Raw genomic sequence first — 27,712 nt, 5'->3', positions numbered from 1 at the left:
CTTGGAAGTGAGATAACCTAGAATGTGTAAAGGGACAGATAAATAGTCCAGTTTTGCTGGAGTATAAAATATTTGGTGGGGAGCAGACATGAAAGAAAAAGTGGTGCCAAATGTAGGGGCTCCCCAAATCACAGGCTAAGGAATTTGTACCTTCTTTGGTAAACAATAGGGAGCCATTGAATAATTTTAAGTAGAGGAGTGACATGATTATAACTGTGCCTAAAGAAGATTAATTTGTTACTGAAATGGATTGGGAATAATCATAATGCAGGATGGTGACTTGCTTAGTCTAGCTTTCCTTTGGAAAGAATACTGACAGATCCATAGTTCCCAGCCCTAAATCTTCATTATTTTTCTAAGGATTTGCTCCTGTGCTTAATGCAGACTACGTTAAGTCATGCTAGCAGCTTGAGCCCCCTAGGCACATGCCAGGTAGATGCTGTCTTCTCGATGATCAGTTTCAATTCAGTTTAATGTAGCATTTGTCTAGCACTTACCTATGTACAAGGCATAGAAGTTTTCAATAATGGTCTACAGTGGTTGCCTCTGTTTTCTTAATTCCTTCAATATATTTTCTGCCTGTATCACTTTCGTAAGCTCTTTACTCTTGAAGGTCTCCAGTAATATCTTTGTCAAGTAAATAGCCTTTTCTTAGTTCTCATTCTTTGGACATTGCAACTTTTTGCACTGGGACCTTGAAATACATTTCCCCTCATTGTCATGACACCCTATGTTTCTAAAATTTTTCCACCTACCTTTTAAACATCTCTTTTTTCTATATTCTTTTCTACCTTCTATCTCCTTCCATCCCCAATGGTGGGTATTTACCAAAGCATTTTACCCCCTTGCTTTCCTCCCTTCCCATTCCTCTAGTAGTTAAAACTCTCAAATCCATATCTTGAGTTTCATCATCTTACTCTGTGGCTCTTGTCTTCTGCCTACAGGACATCTCTACTTGGATCACTTTCCAAGCTGATTTTCTCATCTTCTTCAAATAAGCTTCCCCTGTTGACATCCTTGTCTCCACTAACACTGCTATTATTTTCCCAGTCATTCAACTTTAAAATTTGTTATTTGTATATGTCCCAGGATTTGGATGCTACATTTGCTTTTGAGAACTATAATCTCTCTGAAGTCTTTGCATGCATCCTGAGATGCTTTTAGCAAGCCATTTTGCAAAGGAAGACTGAAATCTACTTGGGGTGGAAAAGCAGCTACTAAAGGATGTGGGCAAAGAGTGAAAGTAGTTGGAGGCCAGAGAGGACTGAGGGGTGAGCTGGGAACAGGGCACCCCAAAAGCAGGATATGGAGTCAGATGGAGTGACTGATGTATCTCCCCCTCCCTCTGGCTGGGGAGAGTGAGAGATTACTTGGGAGTTAGATTAGACCTCCCCTCAGAGACATGTTTAAGGGAATGGACTATAGCCATTTAGGTACCTAGAGAATTCAGGACTGCTCACTATCCTGTTCTCTTAAATAACCTTGTTTTGAACTTGTAGTCATTGAGTTTGGCTTAGTAAACAAAGTTTCAGTGCTGATTTGGGAATGGGGGGTTCAAATAGATGACTATGTCAAAGACACCAGGTACTTGGGGATTAGCTGAGAAAGGACCCCAAATAGCTTACATAGCTTTGGTTCTTCCTTCATCTATATCTTCTGTCTCTTATCTGCAATCCAATTTCATTGTTTCTTCCTTTCAGATGTCTCCAGAATCAGTCTTTTCCTTTTAATTCCTTGTCTTGGAATTCATGACCCTTCTTCTGGATTACTTTTAATAGCCTCTTTTTTGCACAACATCATTGACTTGATTCTCTTCTTCCTCCCACTCCCTTTCCACTTTTTACTGGCAGACTAATCTTCATGTGGCACCAGTTCTGTCGGAAACCTTCAGTGGCCCTCAAAATTCATTCATTCTTTCAACAAACATTAAATGTCTGCTAGAAGTGCTGTGTGCTTTGCATTCAGGATCTTCCATAAAGGGACATTTACTGATGGCATATAGCCAGGAGAGTTGTTACAGAATCTTAATCCATAACTGGGAGGTATGGTAGGTGGGTGGGAAATAAACTCTTCCCTTCAATACTGTAACAACAAGGACCCTGACATATACAGGAGGGCCTGCTGTACAGGTTCTTAGATCTGCCTTTCTAAAAGGAAAGCAACTTTAGAGGGATCAACAGTCTACTTTAATCAAGCACATATATCATCAGGGGAGAAAACACCCTGAAGTTTAGGGAAAATACAAACAGAAATTATGAGCAGAAATTATAAACAAAAAGACCAACAGACAGGGCTTCCAACTGTCTGACCATACATCACAGATCAACAGACAGATCTGTCTGATCATACATGTATAGTTACCAGAGAGAGAAGCACCAATATCTGAGTTTTCAAAGCCAGGGATTCCTTAGCAGCTACTCAGAGTCTTATCTGGTCAAACAAACACTTCCAGTGAGTAAGCCCCAACACAAAATGTCACTTCAGAGTATATATACACTTTTCAGAGCCAGAGGGCATCACAACCCTTGAGAACCAATGCTTCATTTGAAATTAACAAAAGATATGGGCCTTTCTATAAAACAAATCTCCCCTAATCAAACTTCCCTTAATGGGCAGGCCCATTAATAGGTAGGGAAGATCTTTAACTTTCATAATTAACATTATAAATACATACAAGCTCTCTAGGGAGAATGGGTTCAGACTTAGATCAAGTGGCTATAGGATAAACTCTTGGCTTCACCAGTTTTGTTTTTTTTTTTCCTCTTTTTGGAACCTTCATGAAGACTTTTGCAGGTTTCTTGAACCCTTTGAGTTATATGTAACTTTCCTCTGAGATCACAGTAATAAAACTATCTCTCCTTGGTATATCTAATTTGTCTTTCATCTCCCACTGCAGACACTGTTCAGCCACTGCTTTTCTGGGGATATTGCTACCAAATCCAATGGGAAACACAAGTCTAAACCATTTTGAGGTCATAAGGTTTTCTTCTACTCAGAGGTAGGGGAGAAGACAAAGACACCCCAGTCCACCCTCAGACTTAAAGTGATACTGCTAGGCCCTCTTCCTTCCCACATTTTTCCCCATTATTTTCCTTGAGATGCTTAACTTTTGTTCCTTCAGATGCATTTTTGGTATTTTGATTGGTATGGCACTAAATTGATAAGTTAACTTAGTCAGTATTATAATTTCTTTTCATATTGACATAACCCATACATGATCAATTAATCTCTTTCCAGTTATTTGTTTGCCTTTAGTTCTGTGCACTTAACCTCCCAGGGCTCTAGACAACTCTCTGAGACCATAAATTGTAGAATAGTTGCCAACCTACTTTGGTAGAGGTTACTTCTTCCTGTTTTCTCCCTATACATGAAAACCATAGGTTAAGTCCCTATTCCTATAAAGAATGTTTTGTAATTGTATTTATAATTCTCTGTGCTGTTTTCTCTTTTATAAATTTTAAAGGATGTTTTAGTGAACCTGTTTTCTTTGGCATCAATATTGATAGCCTCCTTGCATCTCTGATTCTCACTTTTGCACTTAATCAATGAAGAGAAAGAATTGGGAGTCACTGCAGATGCGTAGCCTCCTACTTCCTACTTCACTAGTAGATAACATTATCTAACACATTAAGGTTTACAAAGTCCTTCATATACTCATATGAATTCATTTTCATATATATATGTGAGGATCATTTGAGAAGTAGGGGCTTTTATTTTACCAAGAGGAAACTGAGGCTGGAGAGGTTCAGTGATAGGATCTCATAGTCTGTGAGGAAAGATTTGAATTCAGCTCTTTCTGATCCCAAAGGTAGCGCTCTATCCATTGTGCCACCAAACTGTCCACTTAACATCTGAAATGAGCTCACTTAATTACCTTCTTCTAGTCCTCAAAACTTCTCAGCAACATCTCCCACCTTCCTTCTACATTTACCCTTTATGAAAAGGTTTGCATCTTCTTTCTAGAGAACTAGATTACGGAGTGGATAGAGCACTGGGTATGGAGGCAGAAAGACCTGAGTTCAGATGTGGCCTCAGACACTTACTAGCTGTGTGACCCCAGGCAAGTAAGTCACTTAATCTCAGTTTGCCTCAGTATTGAAGGGAAGAGTTTATTTCCCACCCACCTACCATACCTCCCAGTTATGGATTAAGATTCTGTAACAACTCTCCTGGCTATATGCCATCAGTAAATGTCCCTTTATGGAAGATCCTGAATGCAAAGCACACAGCACTTCTAGCAGACATTTAATGTTTGTTGAAAGAATGAATGAATTTTGAGGGCCACTGAAGGTTTCCGACAGAACTGGTGCCACATGAAGATTAGTCTGCCAGTAAAAAGTGGAAAGGGAGTGGGAGGAAGAAGAGAATCAAGTCAATGATGTTGTGCAAAAAAGAGGCTATTAAAAGTAATCCAGAAGAAGGGTCATGAATTCCAAGACAAGGAATTAAAAGGAAAAGACTGATTCTGGAGACATCTGAAAGGAAGAAACAATGAAATTGGATTGCAGATAAGAGACAGAAGATATAGATGAAGGAAGAACCAAAGCTATGTAAGCTATTTGGGGTCCTTTCTCAGCTAATCCCCAAGTACCTGGTGTCTTTGAGATAATAATAGCACCTACTGCCCAGGGTTATTGTGAGGATCAAATGAGATAATAGTTATAAAAAGTGCCTGGGGGAATAGTAGGTGCTATATAAATACTTATTTCCTCATCCTTCTAGCCTCCTAGAGCCCATCTCGCACCTCTCCTTTATGATCAACTTTTTGAAAAAGTTGTTGACACATCCTCAGTCCCCACTCTGTCACTGATCTTCACCCTGGCCTTTGCTCACACTGCTCTTGCTGAAACTGCTCTTTCAAAGGTACCCAGTCCATCTTTTAATCATCAAATGTCCTGTTTCTGGTCCTCATCTTCCTTGGTCTTTCTACGACATATGACACTGTGAAGCACCCCCTCTTCTCCCTTGGTTTTTGAGACATCACGCTCTGCTGGCCTTCTCTCTGTCATCTCCAGGGGTTCCCTGCAATCTCTCTGAGCCCCTAAGGTGGATATTATCCAGAGTTCACTCTTTCTTCCTCTTCTTCTACCTTCCTCCCCTTTCTGGTCCTGTGTAGCCTTGGTCATATTAAATCACTTATCAAATACTTCCCCAAGATTTCTCTTACTGGTGCTTTCTTCTCCATTCCCCCTGCTACTGCTCTAGGAGAGGCCCTTATCGCTCCCCAATAGTTCAATTCAGTATGTATTTATTGAGATCTTACTATATGAAAGATAGTATCGTAGGTGTTGGAGATAAAAAGACAAAGATAGAGAAAACAGGTCCTGTCTTTAAGGGGTTTGTTTTCTACTGGACCATTCCCACCTGGACGATTTTAATAGCCACTTAACTGATCTTCTTGTCAATTCTCTTTTCTCCTCTGAACCATCCTTCCTACCTCTGTCAGATTTACATTCTTCTTCCTCTTTTTTCCATTTCTTTTTGTTCTAAACTTAAAAAGTGCCAAATAAAATGAATATTTCCATATATATCATAGAATAGGAGAGGATTGCATAGGAAACTGAACTTTTGCTATGTACAGTTTGCTTTTTCTATTTAAGTATATAATAAAGTTAACATGTAGCTTTGTGATTGCTTGTCTGTGATTACTTCTGGTCTTCCTTTTGTTTGTTTCTCATTTTGCTTGGGGTTTTTGTTCTTGTTGTTACTTTTTAACCCTTGTCTCTTTCTCTTTGTAGCCCATCCCCAGTGGAAAAATAGGAAAACAAAATCCTTTTTAACAAATGTACATTGTCAAGCAAAATAAATCCCTACGTTAGCCATGTCCAAAAATGTGTGGCTCATTTTGCATCTTGAGTCTTTGACCTCCCTTTCAGGATGAGAGTGGTATGCATCATCATAAATGCCCTGAAAGTGAGTCTACCTGCCAAAACAAACTCAGGGACTATATGAACACAATTACAAGACACTTTTCACACAAATAAAGTCAGTTCTAAATAATTGGAAAAATGGAGCTAATATAATAAAAATGACAATTCTACCTAAATTAATTTACTTATTCAGTGCCATACCAATCTAACTACCAGAAATTATTTTATAGAATTAGAAAAAATAATATCAAAATTCATCTGGAAGAACAAAACATCCAGAATATTAAGGGAATTAATGAAAAGAAATGCTAGGGAACGTGGCCTACCCACACCAGATCTTAAATTGTATTATAAAGCAGCAATCATCAAATCCACTTGGTATTAGTTAGGAAATAGAGGGAATAGGTTAGGTACATAAGACACAGTAGTCAATGAATATAGCAATCTACCGTTTAATAAACCCAAGGACCCCAGTTTTTGGGATAAGAACTCTCTATTTGAGAAAAACTGCTGGGAAAACTGGAAAATAATATGGCGGAAACTGGGCATTAGACCAACATCTGACATTGTACGTCAAAATAAAGTCCAAATGGGTAAACAATTTAAATATAAAGAATGATACTATAAACAAATTAGGGGAGCAGGAAATAGTTTATTTGTCAGATTTATGGAGAATGGAGGAATTTATGACCAAGCAAGAGAGAGAGAACATTATCAAGTGCAAAATGGACAATTTTGATTACATTAAATTGAAAAGCTTTTGTACAAACAAAGCCAATGCAACCAAGATTAGGAGGGAAGCAGAAAACTGGGAAAGAATTTCTACAACTAGTGTGTCTGATAAAGGCCTCATTTCTAAAATATATAGAGAACTGAGTCAAATTTACAGGAATACAAGTCATTCCCTAATTGATAAATGGCCAAAGGATATGAACAGGCAGTTTTCAGAAGAGGAAATCAGAGCTATCTATAATCATAAGAAAAAATGCACTAAATCACTACTGATTAGAGAGATGAAAATCAAGACAACTCTGAGGTACCATATCATACTTATCAGCTTGGCTAACGTGACAAAACAGGAAGCTGATAAATGTTGGAAAAGATGTGGGAGAGTTGGCACACTGATTCATTGTTGGTGGAGCTGTGAGCTGATCCAGCCATTCTGGAGGGCAATTAGGAACTATGCCCAAAGGGCTATAAAAATGTGCATACCCTTTGACCCAGCAATACTGCTTCTAGGGCTGTATCCTAAAGAGGTCATAAAAATGTGAAAAGGACCCATTTGTGGTGGGCTCTCTTTGTGGTGGCCAAGAACTGGAAATTGAGGGGATGCCCATCAATTGGGGAATGGATAACAAGTTGTGGTATATGAATGTAATAGAATACTGTTGTGCTATAAGAAATGACAAATAAGCGAACTTCAGAAAAACCTGGAAAGATATATGAACTAATGCTGAGTGAAGTAAGCAGAACCAGGAAAACATTGTACATAGTAACAACCATAGTGTGCAATGACTGATTTGACAGACTTAGCCCTTCTCAGCAATGCAGGGACCTAAAACAATTCCAAAAAACTCATGCTGGAAAACGCCATCCACATCCAGAGAAAGAATTGTAGAGTCGGAATGCAGAGTGCAAACAGACTGTTTTCTTGTTTTGTTTCTTTCTCATGGTTTCTCCCATTTGTTATAATTCTTCTATAAAACATGACTAATGTGAAAATATGTTTAATAGGAATGTATATGTAGAGCCTATATCAGATTGCAGGCTGTCTTGGGAAGGGAGGGGGGAGGGAGTTGAAAACTAAAAATAAATAAACTTTAAAAAAAAGAATCACATACAGAAAAAAAAAATACCCTGAAGTCATGGTTGGTCATTTCATTGATCAGAGTTCTTACATTATGCTTCTTATTCATATAACCAAACTTTTTATCCCTATGCTCAAAACTCTGCCAGTTGTCTCCTGAGTAATGATTAAACTCCTTGTCAGAAGTTCAAATCTTTCTGGAGTTACTGAAGTCTTCCTCATTCAGCTTCTCCAGCCTTTTCTCAGACTATTCCCCTTCAATACACTCCCTTCTAGTCATACTGTATTTACAAGGGTACAGTATTTTACCACCTCTCCCTTTGTTCACACTATTCACTATGCCTTGAATGATCATCCCTCACCTGTAGAATTTCTGCCCATTTTAAGACCAACTTAAAATGGCATCTTCTTCGTGACCCTTTTTGGTTCCCCTAATTTGCATAACCCTTCCCTCAATTTCTCAGGTAGCACTTTGGTGCATTTCTTGTGTATTAATACATATATTTGGTATTATAGTAATTTATGTGTAGGGCATATATTCCTATTGTACTGTATGGGCAGGGAGTCATCTTATGTAAACTTTCTATCTCCTCCAGTGCCTTTGGTAGCATCCTACTCACACAGTAGGAGTAAAAATACTTGTCGAATTGTTGGACACTTATTTGTGTTACAGGAGATGTAAATATAGCATCCTTCTGGGGAGGTTGGTTAGTCTAACTCTCATGGGCCTGAGTGCCCTGGAATCTATTCTGAAAGGTTCAAGGTATATTGTGGGCCTGCACTGGTTTTAGGCCAGGACTATCTCAGACTAGCCTAATGGTTCAGGTTTGGGATTGGAACAAAATGAGACAGTTATTGATCAGTTAACATTTTACAAAAGAAGGTTTACTTAACAATAATAGCATGGACAGGATATTCAGCAAAGATACAGCATTAATTCAGTTTAATGAAACTCTCATCACTGTATAGGAAAGTGTACCAGGTCAGGAGGGTGTGCTGGTTCACATGGAACCAGAGAGCCTCTCAAGGCTGAAGAGTTCTTGGTTTGTAGCTGTCCTTCCTCCCTCTCTCCTTTCCTTCCTTCCTTCCTTCCTTCCTTCCTTCCTTCCTTCCTTCCTTCCTTCCTTCCTTCCTTCCTTCCTTCCTTCCTTCCTTCCTTTCTTTGCCTTAGGCAACTGACAAATTACATCAGTGGTTCAAGCCTAAATTTATTGGATCACGTAAGTATTGATGACAGTTTAATTGTTTTTTGTTTTTGTTTTTTTGTTAGAACCAAAGAAAACAAAGTTTATTAAGGATTCGCCTAATTGGGTTGCCTCTTAAGGAGCCTAAGCATTTGTGACGCTTGTATTCACAAGCGGGCCAGACACAATCCCAGCTAGACAAGAGTCTGAGCTGGATTGCATCTGAGCCCAGTTTAATTGTTTTTATGGAGAAAAACTAGCCTCACCTGTGTGGCTTGGCTCAGTAGATATAGAAGGTCTAGCTAAGTCTAGGTGTTGCTACAAAAAATTTTAGCTCATGAGCCCCTACTGGTGTGTTTACTTTTAATAGACTAAACTTTTTTTTTTTTAAAGAGATAATGATTTTTACTTGTCATCTTTCCTCCTATTCCCCCATTTCAGAAAAGGGCCTCAAAAGTACATTTAGTCCAACCCATACCTGATAAGGAATTTCCTTGGCAAGTGATTTCCAGTTTCCAACTTTATTGTATAGTGTTCCTCTTCTTGCACTCTCATCCAGCCAAACAGTCTTTTTGCTGTTCATCATGTACAATACTTTATTTTTTTATTTTTTAAATTTATTTATTTAACTTTTAACATTCATTTTAACAAAATTTTGGGTTCCAAATTTTCTCCCCTTTTATCCCCTCCCCCCCCAAACACCAAGCATTCTAATTGCCCCTATGACCAATCTGCTGTCTCTTCTATCATCCCTCTCTGCCCTTGTCTCCGTCTTCTCTTTTGTCCTGTAGGGCCAGATAACTTTCTATACCCCTTTACCTGTATTTCTTATTTCCTAGTGGCAAGAACATTACTCGACAGTTGATCCTAACACTTTGAGTTCCAACTTCTTTACCTCCCTCCCTCCCCACCCCTTCCCTTTGGAAGGCAAGCAATTCAATATAGGCCAAATCTGTGTAGTTTTGCAAATGACTTCCAAAATAGTTGTGTTATATAAGACTAACTATATTTCCCTCCATCCTATCCTGTCCCCCATTACTTCTATTCTCTTTTGATCCTATCCCTCCCCATGAGTGTCCACCTCAAATTGCTCCCTCCTCCCCATGCCCTCCCTTCCATCATCCCCCCACCCTGTTTATCCCCTTATCCCCCATTTTCCTGTATTGTTAAGATAGGTTTTCATACCAAAATGAGTGTGCATTTTATTCTTTCCTTTAGTGGAATGTGATGAGAGTAAACTTCATGTTTTTCTCTCACCTCCCCTCTTTATCCCTCCACTAATAAGTCTTTTGCTTGCCTCTTTTATGAGAGATAATTTGCCCCATTCCATTTCTCCCTTTCTCCTCCCAATATATTTCTCTCTCACTGCTTGATTTCATTTTTTTAAGATATGATCCCATCCTCTTCAATTCACTCTGTGCACTCTGTCTCTATGTGTGTGTGCATGTGTGCATGTGTGTGTGTGTTATCCCACCCAGTACCCAGATACTGAAAAGTTTCAAGAGTTACAAATATTGTCTTTCCATGTAGGAATGTAAACAGTTCAACTTTAGTAAGTCCCTTATGACTTCTCTTTGCTGTTCACCTTTTCATGCTTCTCTTCATTCTTGTGTTTGAAAGTCAAATTTTCTTTTCAGCTCTGGTCTTTTCATCAAGAATGCTTGAAAATCCTGTATTTCGTTGAAAGACCAATTTTTCCCCTGAAGTATTATACTCAGTTTTTCTGGGTAGGTGATTCTTGGTTTTAGTCCTAGTTCCTTTGACTTCTGGAATATCCTATTCCATGCCCTTCAATCCCTTAATGTAGAAGCTGCTAGATCTTGTGTTATCCTGATTGTATTTCCACAATGCTTGAATTGTTTCTTTTTAGCTGCTTGCAATATTTTCTCCTTGACCTGGGAACTCTGGAATTTGGCCACAATGTTCCTAGGAGTTTCTCTTTTTGGATCTCTTTCAGGTGGTGTTCTGTGGATTCCTTGAATATTTATTTTGCCCTCTGGTTCTAGAATCTCAGGGCAGTTTTCCTTGATAATTTCATGAAAGATGATGTCTAGGCTCTTTTTTGGATCATGGCTTTCAGGTAGTCCCAGAATTTTTAAGTTGTCTCTCCTGGATCTATTTTCCAGGTCAGTTGTTTTTCCAATGAGATATTTCACATGATCTTCCATTTTTTCATTCTTTTGGTTTTGTTTTGTGATTTCTTGGTTTCTCATAAAGTCATTAGCCTCCATCTGTTCCATTCTAATTTTGAAAGAACTATTTTCTTCAGTGAGCTTTTGAACCTCCTTTTCCATTTGGCTAATTCTGCTTTTTAAAGCATTCTTCTCCTCATTGGCTTTTTGAACCTCTTTTGCCAATTGAGTTAGCCTATTTTTCAAGGTGTTATTTTCTTCAACATTTTTTTTGGGTCTCCTTTAGCAGGGTGCTGACCTGCTGTTCATGCTTTGACTTCATGCCTCTCATTTCTCTTCCCAGCTTTTCCTCCACCTCTCTAACTTGATTTTCAAAATTCTTTTTGAGCTCTTCCATGGCCTGAGCCCATTGGGTGGGCTGGGACACAGAAGCCTTGACTTCTGTGTCTTTCCCTGATGGTAAGCATTGTTCTTCCTCATCAGAAAGGAAGGGAGGAAATGCCTGTTCACCAAGAAAGTAACCTTCTATAGTCTTATTTCTTTTCCCTTTTCTGGGCATTTTCCCAGCCAGTGACTTGACCTCTGAATATTCTCCTCACACCCACCTCACCTCCTGATCCTCCCAGCCAGCGCTTGGGGTCTGAGATTCAAATGCTGTTCCCCAGCCTCGGGGCTTTGGCAGGGGCAGGGCTGCTATTCAGTGTGAGATTAAGTTCAGGTGCTCAGGTGGGGGCAGGGCCGCCTCTCAGGCTCAGTTCCCTCAGGGGGTTTATGCACAGACCTTCAACAATGGATCCAGGCTCCTGCCTGCTTGGGGAGCCCTGGTCTGCCACTGCCTCAGCTTCTGCCTCCCGAGGGGGCCCGAGCCACAGGGACACCCCACTCCCCTGTCAGCCACCCAAAAAGACCCTCTCACTGACCCCCGTCACCTGTGGGTGGAGGGACCCACGCGGCCGCTGGAGATTCCGTCCCTGAAGCCTGCTCGGATCTGTTCCTCTCGGTGCCGCGGCCGCAGCAGGGCTGGGCTGGGCTCCGTGTCCACAGCACGACGGACCTTTTGCGAGAGGTTTGCAGGTCCCTCTGGAACAGAAATCTCCTTCGCTCCACTGTTCTGTGGCCTCACTGCTCCAGAATTCGCCGTGAGTTACTTTATACAGATGTTCTATGGGTTGTGGGTTCGGAGCTATGTGTATGTGTGTCTTTCTACTCCACCATCTTGGCTCCGCCCCCCATGTACAATACTTTATTTCCCATTTCTCTTCCTTTAAACTGAATTACTGTGCCCCCTTTCCTCCCAGTTCCTGTAATAGTTTCCTTTCTTACCTGTATCTATTTCCTTTAAGGCTTAATTCAAGCACCTGGGGCAGCTAGTTGGTACAGTGGATAGAGTGCCAGTAGAGGAGTCAGGAGGACCTGAGTTCAAATCTCACCTCAGACTCTTGACACTCACTAGCTGTGTGACCTTGGGCAAGTCACTTAACCCCAACTGCCTCATCTTGGGTCATCTCCAGTCATCCTGATGAATATCTATCTAGTCACTGGATTTAGATGACTCTGGAGGAGAAGTGAGGCTGCTGACCTGCACAGCCCTCCCTCCCTCAAAACAAAGTCAAGTGCAAGTCATGTCATCATTCCTCTGATGGCATGGTCTTCTTTGGCAACAAAAGATGAACACACACAACTCAAGCACCTAAACCTTTCCTGATCTACTCAGTTCCTAGTTCCCTCCATCTAAAAATTACTTGATGTTTAGTTTGTATATGCATGTTTATGTCTATGTTGTTTCTCTATAGAATGTAAGCTCCTTGGGGGAAGTATTGTTTTGTTTTTGTGTTTGTATCTCAATGCCTAGCACGATATCTGGCTAATGATACAGGTCTGAGAAAGGCTAGTTGATTGAATTATTTAGTAGTTAGTCAGAGGACACAGTGTTCTCAAGGCAAAGGCACTTACTAAAATAGCAAGGACAGTAGCAACAAAACATCTCTTACATAAACGGGATGGAATCTACACAGCATTAGTGTACACAGAGTACACTAGTAGAGAGGTACATGTGTAGGAAACACCCGTGACCTGGGAAACCAACACTCCAGCACGACTGTCTTTGCTTTGCCCATGGTGTCTTCGCAACGCTCCTTCTGGGCACCATGCATGTATGGGGAAGTTTTGATTCAAAGTGTGAATCTTTCTTTCCCTGTCCCTCTTCCGTCCCTTCTACCCCCATAGCAAACAGCTCATACATAAGCCTTTAACTTGGACCCTGCTCTTCTCCTTTTCACATCATAGCTTTTGGGCTAATGTTTATTCTAAGAGACTTATCTCTCACCCTGCCATCGTTCTCTAGCCTCCTCCAACCTCCTCCACCTCCCCCTTTTCAGACTACTAAATTCTGTTTGGCCCGGTGGTCATCAGAGATGATGTTACAACCACATGACTTTCTTATTCCTCTAGTTTCCCTCCATCTAACTTCTGCTGCCCAGTGTCTCAACCCAGTTACTCCAAATAAGTATTGGAGACACTCAGATTTCTTCTCATTCTCCAACTCTGGTGAATGTTGAACCAACAGTTGGTTGGGAGGGTAGGGTTATCTTTCTCCTAAATCCATTTGGAATTTACAGCTGTTCTTCCTCTTTATATTCCCCCCCCCCCCTTTTTTAAAAAAGTCTAGCTATTCCCAGATACTCTTTGGAACTCTCTTTTCCTGCCTCTTTTGGGTTTTCCATTGCTGGCTTGAAGCTGAGGGAGGTTCAGCTAGCTGGGGTCCATTGAGGCTCCCAATCCAGGTGAGTTGTCATCTCTTACTTGCAGACCTCAGCAGATTTTCAAATGGCTGAATTGAACCATCTCTCCCCTGATTGGGATCTACCTGCTGGTGAAGCCCTACTTCAAGATGTCTTTGGCATTGTTATGGATGAGGCTGTAAGAAAAGGAACTGATGCCTCTCAGAAGGTGGGTTCTCCTTCATAAAGTATATTGCTTGTAAATATGTTTGATTTGACTGCACATGTATAATCTTGTGCTTGCTTTCTCAAGGAGAGAAGAGAGTCGGGGAGTTTGGAACTCAAAAATTATAAAAATGAATGTTAATTGTTTTTACATGTAATTGAGAAAAAAGTAAAATAAAAACATTTTTTAAAAGGGAAAAAAAAAGTATAGTGCTTCTTTTTCAACTCTGTCAGATCATACTTATTCTTGTTTCCAAAGGACTTTAACTTTCCCTTCTGACAGCTTTCTTGCTCTGCAACCTCTTACCAGTTAAATTTTTACCTTGTTCATCTGCAGTATTGTTTTTGTAAGTGTGTGTGACTTTTTCCTGTATATGTTAATGTGTTAAACCCCTAGGGTTTGGAGTTCTTTGGAGTTCTTTCATGGTACTTATTTCTGAGCTTTATACAAAGCAAATACTCCTTGTTTTTGGTTAACTGTCCTCACATCCACCGCCAACTTTCCTTGCCTAGGTCTGTGAGTGGAAGGAGCCAGAGGAACTGAAGAAGCTGCTCGATTTGGAGTTACGGAGTCATGGAGAGAAGCAGGAACAGATCCTTGACCGGTGCCGGACCATCATCCAGTATAGCGTGAAGACCTGTGGGTCTGGGACTTAGGGTGTGGAAGGATGGGCTGAGCCCAGTAAAGGCTAGGCTTGTGACCCCAGCTCAGTCCTGGCTTCCCTGCTCTCTTCCACTCCAGGTCATCCTCGGTTCTTCAATCAGCTCTTCTCAGGGCTGGACCCTCATGCTCTGGCTGGTCGGATCATCACAGAGACCCTTAACACTAGTCAGTGAGTGTCCCTCTGCCCACACTTAGGAAAGGAGCAGGGAAAGAGCCTGAGAGGATGGGAGGACGGCCTCTTCTTCCTCTTCCACGCTTCCATAGACTCCCTGATGAAACCTTTCTTTCTGACCCTCCTGTTCTCCCTTCCCTCTCTCCTGTCACCCACGGGCCCCTTTCTTTCCTTTGCTATCCTCTGATGTCTCTCTGGCTTCTGTTCCTCCATCCTCTTGGACGGTACTGCACCTGGATGAGGAGACTCTGAATTCCAATCCTGCTTCAGATCCTTGGTCTTGGGCTGGCCCTGGGCTTGTCACCTGAGTACCTTTCTGTGGTTCCCTCATCTGTAGAATGAGGGGGTTGGACTTGATGGTGTCTAAGGCCCCATCCAATTTGAGCCCTTGGAGCCTGGGGTTTGACTCCTTGAGCCCCAATCCCTGCCCTTTTGGATGTCGTATTTCCTGTCTCGTTGTCAAGGCTTCTGTCATGATCTCCTTCCTTTCCTAAAGAGATGAGTGGGCAGCATCCTTGCTCTCTTTGCTCACTGTCCCTCCTCCCTCCAGGTACACTTATGAAATTGCTCCAGTGTTTGTTCTCATGGAGGAAGAGGTGCTGAAGAAACTCCGGGCCCTGGTGGGCTGGAGCAGCGGGGACGGGGTCTTCTGCCCGGGTATGGCCCTGGGAAGGGAAGGGGGTATTGCTTTCTTCTCTCTGATGACCCGGCACGTACCCAGATACCAGATGAGCTCACAGAACGCTGGATGTCTGCCTTGTATTCCCTCCCAGTGGGTCCAAGGTCAAGTAAAGGGAGGATGCAGCATTTCTTTTTAACCCTTGTCTTTCAAAGCTACCTCAGGATCAGGGTTCCCTGCAGGGTATCTGCCATCCTGGGGCTCTCTCCTGTGGGAGGTGGGAGAAAAGGCAGCAGGAGACTTGGTGAGGGCTCTGTTCTCCCTTTCATCACCATCCATCCCCAATGCTCCCCATGACAGGTGGCTCCATCTCCAACATGTATGCGCTGAACTTGGCACGTTACCGGCGGTATCCTGACTGCAAACAAAGGGGACTTCGGGCTCTGCCACCCTTGGCCATCTTCACATCACAGGAGGTGTGAGGCTTCATTTTGAGGTTCCCATCCCTGCTTTCCTCTCAGCTTAGCCAAAGGTCCTCAGATCTTCCATACTCACCTTTAATTCTTTTTTTTTTAATTTATTTTTTTTGTTTCCAACATTCATTTCCACAAAATTTTGAGTTCCAAATTTTCTCTCCATCTCTCCCTTCCCCCCATCCCAAAATGCCTTGCATTCTGATTGCCCCTTGCACCAATGTGCCCTCCCTTCTAACACCCCTCCCTTCCCTTATCCCCATCTTCTCTCTTGTCCTGCAGGGCAAGATAACTTTCTATACCCCATTATCTGTATTTTTTATTTCCCAGTTGTATGCAAAAACAATTCTCAACATTTGTTCCTAAAACTTTGAGTTCGAACTTCTCTTCCTTCCTCCTTCCCCACCGATCCCCACTGAGATTCAATATAGGCTATATATATGGAGTTTTGCAAATGATTTCCAAAATAGTCATGTTGTGTAAGACTAGCTATATTTCCCTCCATCCTATCCTGCCCCCCTTACTTCTCTTCTCTCTTTTGACCTTGTCCCTCCCCAAGAGTATTTACTTCTAATTGCTTCCTCCTCCCATTTACCCTCCCTTCCATCATCCACCCCACCCTGCTTATCCCCTACTCTCCTACTTTCCTGTAGTGTAAGATAGATTTTCACCTTTAATTCTTAAGAGCAAATGCTACCCAAACTGCAGCAGCAGAGTGAGCTGTCACGGCTGCTGGGCCCAGCTTCTACTGTTGTCTTCTCCCCTTCCTAATCCCGTACCTTGTATTCTGTCTTTTTCTGTCTCTCTCCTTCCACAGAGTCACTACTCTATTCAGAAAGGAGCTGCATTCTTGGGCATGGGCACAGACAGCATCCGACTGGTCAAGGCTGATGAAAGGTGAATGTCGCTTCTGTTTGTGAGGCCCCAGACCCAGGACTGACATGTCTTTTGTTTACTGCTCTCAGGCCTAGTCTACCTCACTCAAGTAGGACATTCCTCTCTTCCCTTTGTGTGGATGCTTCTGTCTAGTCCTCTCTTCCCAAAGAGTGCTAGGCTCCAGAGTCAGAAGAACTAGGTTCAGATCCCCTCTGACACAGCTTCCTGTGTGACTTTGGACAAGCCCTCTGGCCTCCTGGGGCCAGAAATAAGGACGGCCTCATTCTACCTTCTGGCTCTAGATCCGTGGTCCTGTTGCCCTCCCTTCAATAGAAAAGGCCAGGATTAGAGCTTCTGAACACTTCCATCCTTGTGTTCCCCACCATGTCTGTGCCCTGGTTGGGACACATTTAGAGTAATTTGTGTTCACTTTTTAGAAATGACATTGCTTCAAGTCTCCTTAGTCTACTTAGCCCCAAAGGGTAGAATAATAATAGTGGCTAAAAGTTGCAGGGAAACAGTTTGTGGCTTGTTGAAATGAAATCTTGCTGATAATTAAGCAGTCTGGCAGTGGAAGGGACCCTGGGAGAGGGAGCAGTGGGGGTCCCCTCAGGATGAACGATTTGTTAGGGTGGCTGGGGAGAAGGGGAGTTGCTCAGGTATGTGCTGCCCCTTGTTGTCTCTGAATTCCCTCCTGATGCTGGGATTCAGAGCTTCTGTCCCCTTGGCTTCCCTTTCTAGGGGAAAGATGATCCCACAGGACTTGGAAAAACAAATCAATCAAGCTGAGGCTGAGGTAAATAAGGGGGGCTGGACTGGGGTACGGGAAGCAGCCTGTACAAGGCCCTTCATTTCTGTCTCTTCCACTGTGTTGGCTTGCTCTGGTGCTTTTCATCTACCTGCTCACCTGTGTGCAGAGCTTAGGGTGGTCCTGGATTGTGGAAAGGGGGTAGAACCCACAGGGGGAGGAAAGAGGACTCTGATCCCCCTCTCAGGGAGCTTCTATGCTGGGAGGAGAGACTGGGGAGTGTGTATAGTACAAACCAGAGAGACTGGGATAAAGAAGCATCTGGAGAGAGAGACTTGAGAGTCCAGCTGGTTCTGTCTTTGACAACTCACCTGATCTTTCTGGGCTTTAATGCCCTCGTTCCTAAATTAAGAGGAACAAACTGCATGAACTCTCAGGTTCTTTCTAGGTCTGTGACTGTGATTATAGAACTGTGATGCTATGCATAGCAGATGGTGGAAATGGAGGAGTGAGCTGGGCTAGGAAGACTGCAGAGATGTTTTAGGGGGAGTCAGATCATCTGTGTTGATGTGAGGGGAAATCTTTGAATTTTCCAATGCTATCCTTGCCTCTCCTAACCCACAGGGTGCTGTGCCACTCCTTGTCAGTGTCACCTCGGGCACCACGGTGCTGGGGGCCTTTGACCCCCTGGCAGCCATTGCCGATGTGTGCCAGAAACATGGGCTGTGGCTGCATGTGGATGTGAGTGCCTCGTCTTCTCCTGGGGCAGGGCCAGGTGGGTGGGTTGGGGGGAGTAAGGGGACTTCAGAGGAGGAGGCTTGTACCCCTACTGTTACTCCCTCTTCCAACAGGCAGCCTGGGGTGGGAGCGTTCTGCTCTCTCAGACACACCGACACCTGCTGGACGGCATTCAGAGGTGTGTGTGTTTGTGTGTGTGTGTGTGTGTGTGTGTGTGTGTGTCTCTAGGCACAGGTAACTCTCCAGTACTGGCGGCATAATGCCTGATGGGACTCCTGTCTAGAGGAAGCTGGGTTGCTGATGGATGAGAGAGCCCATCTCTTCTTGTCTTGGGCCCCCTTTATGGTTTCCCAGTGTGTATATGTATGTATGTGTGTACATTTATCTTTGTCTCAGATTTTCTCTTTCTCCTGTCTTTGTCCTCTGTTCTGTCTTCTTGTTTCTCCTTCATCATTTCCATTTCTATCTCCCTTTGTATCTGTTTCTGCTCTTTTTTTCCCCTTGATTTCCTTTTTCTCTTCTCTTTCCTGGGTTCTGCTATAGAGGCGGAAGTGGATCCACCAGTTCATTAAAGACCTTGGGAGAAGTTGAAGGAAAAGGGAAAAGATTTAGAATTACTCCATGTAGACTGTAGAAGAAGCAGCTGAGGGACTAGGAGAAAATCTGAATTATACTCTTCACATTCTGAGTTGAGAACAAGGAAGGAGGACTGACTAAGGACGTGCTAAAAGGAGGGAGTCAGTGTCAGGTGTTGGAGAAAGGAATGATTGGAGGGTCCGAGGTAGGAGATAGATAGAAGGGAGTCCTTCCTGACTGGTGGCGTAGGGGCAAGGTTAGGGAGCAAGGGAGCCCCTAGAAATCTTGAAGAGGGGGAGATAATTGGGCTGGCATGGGTGAGGGGCAGTTTGACTGGGCTGCTGTGGGAGAGACAGGATGACCCTGCTTTTACTTTCTCCACAGGGCTGACTCAGTATCCTGGAATCCCCACAAACTGCTTGCGGCTGGACTGCAGTGCTCAGCTTTCCTCCTTCGGGACACCTCGGTGGGTTCTTCCTGGACCCTCTCGTGTACTCTCTTTCCCTGCATCATCAGAGCATTCCCCATCTTTTTCCTTCTCTCTTGACTGGATACCTTTAACTGCCCCTCACTCTCTCCATTCCCCATTCTCCTGATTTTATGTAAAAGAGAGAAGTTCAAGTCTGGAATTATAACAGGGGAGCTCGTGGTTAGAGCCGGGAAGAACTCAAGACTGGGAGAAAACTCAGAATCCTAGATCTAAAGCTATAGAGGATCTTAGAAGTCACCTGAAAGATGAAGAAAGTGAAGCTAAGAAATTAAGTGACTTGACCAGGGTCATATAAATACCAAGGGGCAGGATTCCAACACCGGTCCTCTGACTCCAGGTCCAGTGCTTGTTCTGCAGTATTAAATTGTCTCCTCTAGGTTTCATGTATCACCTCTCCAGGTCAAGGTTTAGCCTCTGAGGTGGTCAGATTAGATAGATGGTCTTGAAAGTTGGTTCCAGCTCTGAGGTTCTGTGATTCTGGTGACAACGAGGGGAATGGGCAGATGGGATGACCTGCTTGGTCCTTTCCCAAACCAGGCAGAAGGAACTGGAGGTGATGAGTATTGGGGGACTTTCTTAGGGTTTTCTCCCCTGTAGAACTTGCTGAAGCAATGTCACGGAGCCCAGGCCACCTACTTGTTTCAGCAAGACAAGTTCTACGATGTGTCTCTGGACACAGGAGACAAAGCAATCCAGTGTGGCCGTCGTGTAGACTGCCTGAAGCTGTGGCTCATGTGGAAGGCTCTTGGCGGATCAGGGCTGGAGCAGCGTGTGGACTGGGCTTTCACCCTTACCCGGTATGGGAGCCCCTGAGGCTTAAGCCCCTTAGAATGTCTCTCTGAGTCTCCCTGTTTACTGAGTTGTCTCTTTGTCTCTGCCTCTGTACCCGACTATGTGCTCCATGTCCTTACGTTTCTTTTTTCTTCCTTACCTCTTTCTTCTATTTCCCTCTCCCCTTTTCCATTTCATTCTGTGTTTGTTTTTGGCTCTCTTTCTTTGACCTTTTGCTATCTTTTTTCCCTTTTTCACCTGTCTTTACATGACTCCATCCTTCCCTCTTTTTCTATTCACATGTTACTTAATTTCAGGCTACAGTCTGCACCTGCGATTTCATTGGTGTCAGAAACTCCCTTTACCAGTGCAGTTTGGCACCTTCTCTGCAACTTATGGCCCAAGAGAGCTGTCTAGAAGAATGAAAGTTTGGGTGACTTGCCTTGGTTCATACAGTATCTCTCAGATGGGAGACTGAATCCAAGTCTCTTCACTGTGCCTAGTTGCCTCTAATCATACAAATTTAATTACTTCAAGTATCACTGATACTTTTTTGTTTTTCATACCATAAGTATTTCCCAATAACCCAACCCCCAAACATGCAAATCAGCAGACTTTACACATTCAGTTTTCTGAGCCCATGATAGTTATTTTTCATCATAAATCTACTGGAATCAGAACTGACCATTATGTTGTAATCTTGGATGTTTTTCAGTGTCTTTTCATTCACTTTATTATAGTCACCGTGTACATTGTTCTCCTGATACTGCTTTCTTTTCTCAGAATTCTCTGACCTCCTCATAGTCATTTCCCATGGTGCAATTAGAGTCTATCACATGCCACAGTTTATTCTGCCCCTTCTCCCTCCTTCTCCTCATCCACTGTGGCACCTGCTCTTTTGTAGGTACCTTGTAGAGAAGATGAAGATGCGGAAGGGCTTTGAGCTGGTCATGGAGGTATAACCGCTCTTCTTTTGTACTCACTCCTTTCCCTTTGGGAGATGGACATCGGCTTCCCCCATGTCTACTCATTTCAGTGATCTGTACTTTGCATTTGTTCCCTCCCAGCCAGAGTTTGTAAATGTATGTTTCTGGTACGTGCCCCCCAGCCTTCGTGGACAGCAAGACAGTGCTGATTACTGCAAGAAGCTGGCTAAGGTAAGTAAACACTGGTGGTGGTGATCATTCCTCTAGGCCTAGAGCTGGGGGAAAAGTTTAGGCGGCTCACTTCTGCTACCTGGTGGTCAGAAATATGTAACACATTGTCTCTGCTTCGCATTTGATCGTTGGGTAGGGTTGGGACTTTAAGAGAGAGCCCAGTGCCCCCTATTCATTGTTTCCCTGGACTTTTATTTGGGGAAAGCAGAAAAGAGAGTAAAACAAGGCTTGTTTCTGGAATACAAGAAGATAAAAGAGTGAATAGAAGTGTATCAACTTCTCCTGAGCCAAGCCCAACATGTGCAGTGGGCTATAATATACCTTTTACACTAAGGACAGAAAGGATACCCGGTCCTTTTAGTGGGGAAGCTTCTAGTTTGAGTTGGGTGGGGTCAGGTGGAGCAGCAGGGAGATTATCCACCCAAAAAACAAGAAGACTGAGATGAGGGTCAGACTTTGGCTAACTGTGCCTAAAAGGAAGGAGACCTAGGTTTGGGTAATAGCTTCCTACTGGCCACTAGACTCTGGCCAAATCCCAGCTTCCTAGGATTTAGAGCTTGAAGAGGCCAAAGAGATCCTCTAATCTAACCTCAGTTTACGGATGAAGAAGCTAAGGCCCAGAGATATTCATTGATTTCCCAAGATCCTATTAGGTAATAAATAGTGTAGCTGGGATGCAGCTCTTTTGACCCTCAATCGGGGATCCTTTGATGACCAAGTACCACAAAAAACTCATTGAACTTCTCCAAACCACAGTTTCCTTATCTATAAAAGGAATATGAGAAAACCAGACCTGTCTACCTCATAGAGGTGCTGTGAGGATCAAATGTAGTTTAAAATTCTTAAATGTGGTAGTTGTGTAAAGTAAGAGATTTGTTAGAGAGTCATAGAATGGTAGAGCTGGGAGAGTTTAGACATCATTTCATGCAGCCCCCTCATTTGACAAATGAGGAAAAAAGCACAGAGGGGTATTTGTTAGTAGTATTTGTTTTAACTAAAAGTTGTAGAACTGAGCGGTTAATTTGAAAAGAGGTAATAGATTATTACTATAACTATAGAGTTAGAAAGGACCTTAAAGATCCATCCAACTCCTGTATTTTGCAGGTAGACAGTCCAAGGTCAGAGGGATGAAGTAAAAAATGCCCAAGGTCAAATCATAAGGAGTAGTGCCAAGATTTGAACCCAGGCCTTTTGACACCAAATTCTGTGTTCTTTCCATTATATCATACAGTCTTCTTCTAGGAGCTGTTAACCTTTTGGGGGCATAGACTGTTTTCTAGTGGGGTATGGAGAAGCCTCTGGGCCCCTTCTCAGAATGATGGTTTATTCATAATTGAAGGAAGGGCTAAGTCTCAAATTAGAGGTTAGTGAAAATGAAGATGTCATTTTTTTCCTATCCAAGTTTATTGGCGCTCTAACATCTATCAGTGGGCCCCAGATTAAGAAGCTCTGCCCTAGAGGAAGGAAGGGAAATGCTTCTGAGCATTTATTATGTGCCCACTCTACCCAGAGAAGGACTGCGCATGCATTTTATCAACTGAGGACCAGCTCAGCTAAATTTGGGGAATTTGCCAGTGGGCTGGCAGCGGGTAGGGGAGGGGGATGGAGGAGATGAACTCTTCATTAATGGCAGCTCTCAGAGATCAGCTCCTCACTTTGTAAAAAAGCTTTGAGCCACATGGACGGAGGGAATGTCCATACCAGAGAATTCCCAGATTACTGAAACATTGAAATAGATGGGCCCAAAACTGCAAAATGTTATGAAAGATTTGGTAGTATGACAGCCCCTGCCCTCTGGAAGGTTGTAGTCTTTGAGAGTTTAGGCATAGACGTGACCCTAGAGAACCATAAAAGACAATTTTATAGTCAAGATTGTAAGCTACAGGAGTCGAAAGGAAGGAAAAGAAAACGTGGACTGGAAGAGTTAGTGAGGGCTTCTTGGAGAAGGTGGGACTTGCCTTGGGAGTGAAAGGATGAGTCAGATTTGGAGAGGCAAAAGTGAAAGGGGGGATGTTCTAGTCAGCATAAGTAGAGGTAGGAAGGAGCTTGGCAGATGACCAGGGAACAGTAAGTGTCACCTGACTGAAGCAGAGCATTCCATGTGTGGAGAGACAGCATGTTAGTGAAAAGTCCCTTGTATCTGGAGTCCCAGGAACTGAATTTGATCCTATGCCTGCTGCTCATGGTCTGTGTAATCTCAGTCAAGGTTTTTAACAAGTCACTAGGCTTTTATCCTCTGTAAAATAAGGAGGTTGGATTGTAAGGTCCCTTCTAGCTGTGTGGTCCATAGTCTCACTTTGCTGAGTAATTGGGGATATAGTTAGATATGTGTGGTGGGGCCAGATCACAGGAGGAACTTCAATTGCTAGGCCAAGGAGTTTGGAGTTGACCCAGTAAGGTAATAGGGGCCCACTCTATGTCCTTGAGCTGGAGAGCTGTGGGATGAAAGTGTTATTTTAGTGATAGTAGTTGGGTGGTCACATGGAATGTGGCTTCAGAGATGGCTGATGGGGGAGATGATTGGAGGAGAGCAGCCTGAGTGTTATTGCAATAATCCAAATACAAAGCAGTGAGGGCTTGAACATGTCTAGTGCTGGAAGAGAAGAATCTGTTGTATTGTAGGTGGAATACTCTAGCCCACATTGCTCTCTCCTTCCTCCTAGTTCCTGTGACATCAGTGTGTCCTTTTGTTTCATATTTATGTCCTAAGTGTTTATTAGGGACCTTCTGTAGCATAGGTACTATGCTGGATGGTGGGGTTGTAAAGACATAATTAAGCAGGGCCTTTAAGGAGATTATATTCTGTCATTGTGAACAGGCTTCAAGCTCTTTGAGGGAGAAGGAATCATTACACTTGAGTGTATTGACTGATTGGATATAGAGGGGGAATGAGAGGAAGATGTCAGAGACAACGGAGCATGGTGGTAAAAGCAGTGGTGGGAGAGGATTTAGTGGATGGTGAGGGTGGGATTTTGTAAAGGCTTGGAGTGGACCTTGTAGTATAAGAGAGTCACAAGATCTAGCTTCTTACTATCTTATATGATCTTAGACAGGTCTGGATCTCAGTCAGAGATGAATTAATGACATTGAGCACCAGACCTGCCTGCTCAATGGAAAGTGTTACATGGGGCTGGGAAAGAAAAGCAGACTGCCGAGGGACCACAAAGTCCAGATAAATGGTCTGGGATATGACAGTTGGAGAAGCAGTTGGAGCCTTACTAGCCCTCTGGTTTATGAAGGAAGGTGGTTGTGGGGGGTTAGGATGGGGAGGAGGAGAGAGGCCAGCAAACATGCCATCCCTTCTCCTCTCCCAGACTGAATTTTGAGCCCTGCCAATATCTCCTGCAGGTGGCGCCGATGCTGAAGGAGCGGATGGTCAAAGAGGGCTCCATGATGGTGGGCTACCAGCCCCACAGAACCTTGCCCAACTTTTTCCGCCTGATTGTGGGCAACCCAGCCCTGCGCCCAGCCGACCTAGACTTCTTCTTGGATGAGCTAGAGCGGTTAGGGCAGGACTTGTAACTTCCCTAGGCTGACTAATAAGCTACAGTTCTTAGAAACCTAAGGCATTCTTTACATTCTTTTTCTACTTGTTTGCCCTGAAATTATTTGGTTAATGAAATTAATTCGAGGTGGTGGAGGGAGAGAAGGGAATCAATTAGATAAGTATCAAGCATCTGCTAAGTGCCTGGTGTGTGCCAGGCCTTATACTGAGTGCTGGGAATAGAAACACAAAGAGGAGAACAATCCCTCCTGTGGAGGAGGTGGTAACTACATAGATAAGTGTATTCAGAATGAACATATAATGAGAATAAAGATGGAGTAATTCAACGCAGGTTAATTTGGGAGGGAGGGCACTGATTAAGGGGGATAAGGAAAGGCTTCATGTAGATGTAGACTGAAGGAAGAGGGAGCTTTTAGGAGCTGGTGGGAAGGAGGACGTGCATTCCAGGCATGGGGGATGGTCAGGGCAAAGGCACAGAGGCAGGAAATGGAGTGTTGTGTGTGAGGAACAAAAAAAGGCCATTTTGGCTAGATCTGAGAGTGTGAGCTAGGTTGGATCCAGGCTCTAAAGGGCTTTGAAAAATAAACACATGGCTTTGCGTTTTCTTTAGGAGGCCATAGGGAGCCACTTGGAGTTCATCTTGTCGGGGAGTGACAGTCAGATCTGTGCTTAAGGAAGACCACTTTGGCATCTATTTAGAGGGGTCACTGGGATGGGAAGAGACAAAGCAGAGGGTCCACTTAGACTTTTGCACTAATCTAGGCAAGGGTACATATGTGAGAAGAAGGAAGAGGTAGGATGCTAGGGATGATGCTGAACATGAGCATTTGGCAACTGAATCTTTGTGTGTGGCAGGAGAGAGGAGCCTTACTGACCTGGGTAACTCTCAGGTCACAGACTTGGAAGACCAGCAGGCTCTGGGCAGGAATAGCGAAGTTTGTAAGCCAGGTTGCTTTGGGGGCAAAGATGATAAATTCTCTTTTGGATATGACTCCAGGACAGTGGTGATGTAGGGCTGAAGCTCAGGGAAGAGGTGAGCAGTGTACATAAACATGTGGGTCATCTATGCAGAGATAATTATGCTGGCAAGAGAAAGCAGAGAAGAGGGCAGGTGTACCCACATCACATGGATGATGAGCCAGTAAAGGAAACTGAGAAAAACCTGGGGAGGAGAGAGCATCCAGGAGAAGAGGATGGTCAGTAGCCTCCCATGCTTCAGGAGGTTGAGAAGGATGAAGGCTGAGAAAAGACCATCAGATGTGGCAAATGGGAGATCATCATTTGGAGAGAGTTGGGGTTTGGCTTGAGGAGTGAGTGAGAAGAGAGCAAATAGAGGTTTATTGCCTTACACTTATTGTGTAAGACAGGAGTTTGGCCAAGGAAGGGAGGCAAAATAGAGGGTGATTGCTTGAGTGTGTGATAGGATCTAGGGAAGATTTTTTTAAAATGAAGGAGACTAGGATATGTTTGAAGGGAGGGAACCGGTAGATATGGAAAGGTTAGATTAGAAGTGGGGCCTGCCATCTATTGGAGATTATAGGAGGAGGGATGGGATCAAAGGCACATGTAGAAGGATTGACCTTGGCAAGGGGAAGGGTCACCTAATTGTTAGAGACTAGAAAAAAGGAGGAGAGAGTGAGGAGTGATGTCAGGTGGTTTTCAGGTGAAGAGAAGTGGGAATGAGAGAGCTCAGGTAAAATGACCTTAATTTTCTCAGGAAAGTAGGAAGCCCTCAGCTGAAATGTTGCAGGGAAGGTGATGTATGAAAGGCTTAAGAAAAGGGGAGAAGAATTGGAATGGCTTCTGTGGGAAGTAAGAGAGAGATTCAGTTGGAGAGAAATAAAAAGATTGCTTTGCTTCACGGAGGACCCAGTTGAAGTTGGATAACATGAATTTGTAACATACCTATCAGAAAGGTTGTGTGACCTTCTCTAGCTTTTGTTGTGTTAGGGAAGAGTGGTAGAGAACATTAGGGGTTGAAAGTAGTAAGATATGCATTAAAATTTTGGGGGGCAGGAACTTGGCTGTGTGACCAGGGTTTCCAGCCAAGCTTGGAGCAGTTTTCATGAGACTCTCCTGATTGGTGAATGATGTATGTGTGAGGGGTTGAGTTGGTGCAGAAAGTTTTGAAGAGAGGCATTCTTCGCTTCCTTCTTTAAAAAATGACAATCCTGCTTCCGTATTCGGGACCAATTCCAAGCAGGAGAAATAGAAAGGCTTTCTTGTAGACATGGAGGGGAAGCTAGCTTCGTAATTCCTTGCTTACTTTCTTAGAAACTTTGGGAATTTCTCCTTGGGTTAGGTGGAGGCTGTTTACTTGGTTAAGCAAGATCTCACCTCACTCCTGCCTAAAGAGCAAGATTGCCTATCTAAAGAACTCTTCACTCGTGTACTTTCTGATACATTCTAGTCAGAACTTCTCCAGTCTCTGTTGACTTTTTATGTAAAAGTATTTGCTCACTTTTCACTATTTGTGGTAGTTTTTTGTGTAAACAGCATTTGATGAAAAGGGGCCAAACTGGTGGGTGTAAACTTTGAGTCCCCTTTCTTGTTAAGAGATCACTACCAGGGAAGCTGGTGGCTTTTTTATTTTCAAGTGGTTATTCCCATAGACCAGTAATATTTGGGGAGGTCTAATTCTTGGCAGGGCTTCTCAAACTTTTTCTACTTGAGACCCCTTCAGTGTTTCTTAAACTGTGGGTCATGACCCCATATGAGGTACCCCTTCTTTTACAGGAATGACCTCTGGTCCCTGAGGACCTCTGGTCCTACTCCCCTGAAGACAAGAACAGAAGTCTCCCTTAGAGAGGGGTGGACAAGATTCCTCAGATATCTATCCGTGCCTCCCCTTGAGCATCCTATTTATAGTTTTTCAGACACTACATATGGATGTCTTGCATAGGCCATGAGTATCCTATAGATGCCTGTGTGGATCCTAACAAATGGGTGTGCCCATTAAATGAGCAGCAAGCATAATTTTGAGTG

The 27,712-nt window shown here is 43.3% G+C and overlaps 1 protein-coding gene across 6 annotated transcripts in view; it reads left to right on the top strand.

Annotated features, from left to right (window-relative positions):
• CSAD (cysteine sulfinic acid decarboxylase) overlaps positions 1-26,158 on the top strand; it is a 40,448-nt gene extending 14,290 nt beyond the window's left edge. For 3 of the 6 annotated variants that reach the window (XM_072654797.1, XM_072654796.1, XM_072654798.1), the window contains exons 2-15: positions 13,802-13,942; positions 14,452-14,578; positions 14,681-14,771; positions 15,325-15,431; positions 15,754-15,869; positions 16,684-16,763; positions 17,484-17,538; positions 18,115-18,231; positions 18,342-18,406; positions 19,189-19,270; positions 19,892-20,091; positions 20,970-21,021; positions 21,133-21,222; positions 24,571-26,158. In XM_072654797.1, the coding sequence (XP_072510898.1) occupies positions 13,820-13,942; positions 14,452-14,578; positions 14,681-14,771; positions 15,325-15,431; positions 15,754-15,869; positions 16,684-16,763; positions 17,484-17,538; positions 18,115-18,231; positions 18,342-18,406; positions 19,189-19,270; positions 19,892-20,091; positions 20,970-21,021; positions 21,133-21,222; positions 24,571-24,744 (1,479 nt within the window). In that variant the 5' untranslated portion in view covers positions 13,802-13,819 and the 3' untranslated portion in view covers positions 24,745-26,158. Of the gene's footprint in view, positions 1-11,474; positions 12,133-13,494; positions 13,572-13,801; positions 13,943-14,451; positions 14,579-14,680; positions 14,772-15,324; positions 15,432-15,753; positions 15,870-16,683; positions 16,764-17,483; positions 17,539-18,114; positions 18,232-18,341; positions 18,407-19,188; positions 19,271-19,891; positions 20,092-20,969; positions 21,022-21,132; positions 21,223-24,570 lie in introns of those variants that run through there. The other 3 variants (XM_072654794.1, XM_072654793.1, XM_072654795.1) reach the window with 3 other exon arrangements.
• The last annotated feature ends 1,554 nt before the right edge of the window (positions 26,159-27,712 follow it).

This window comes from Notamacropus eugenii, chromosome 3, assembly GCF_028372415.1.
Source record: "Notamacropus eugenii isolate mMacEug1 chromosome 3, mMacEug1.pri_v2, whole genome shotgun sequence".
Taxonomy (NCBI): Eukaryota; Metazoa; Chordata; class Mammalia; order Diprotodontia; family Macropodidae; genus Notamacropus; species Notamacropus eugenii.
The sequence above is the reverse complement of the archived record's forward strand: the minus strand, read 5'-3'. Positions and strand labels throughout refer to the sequence as shown.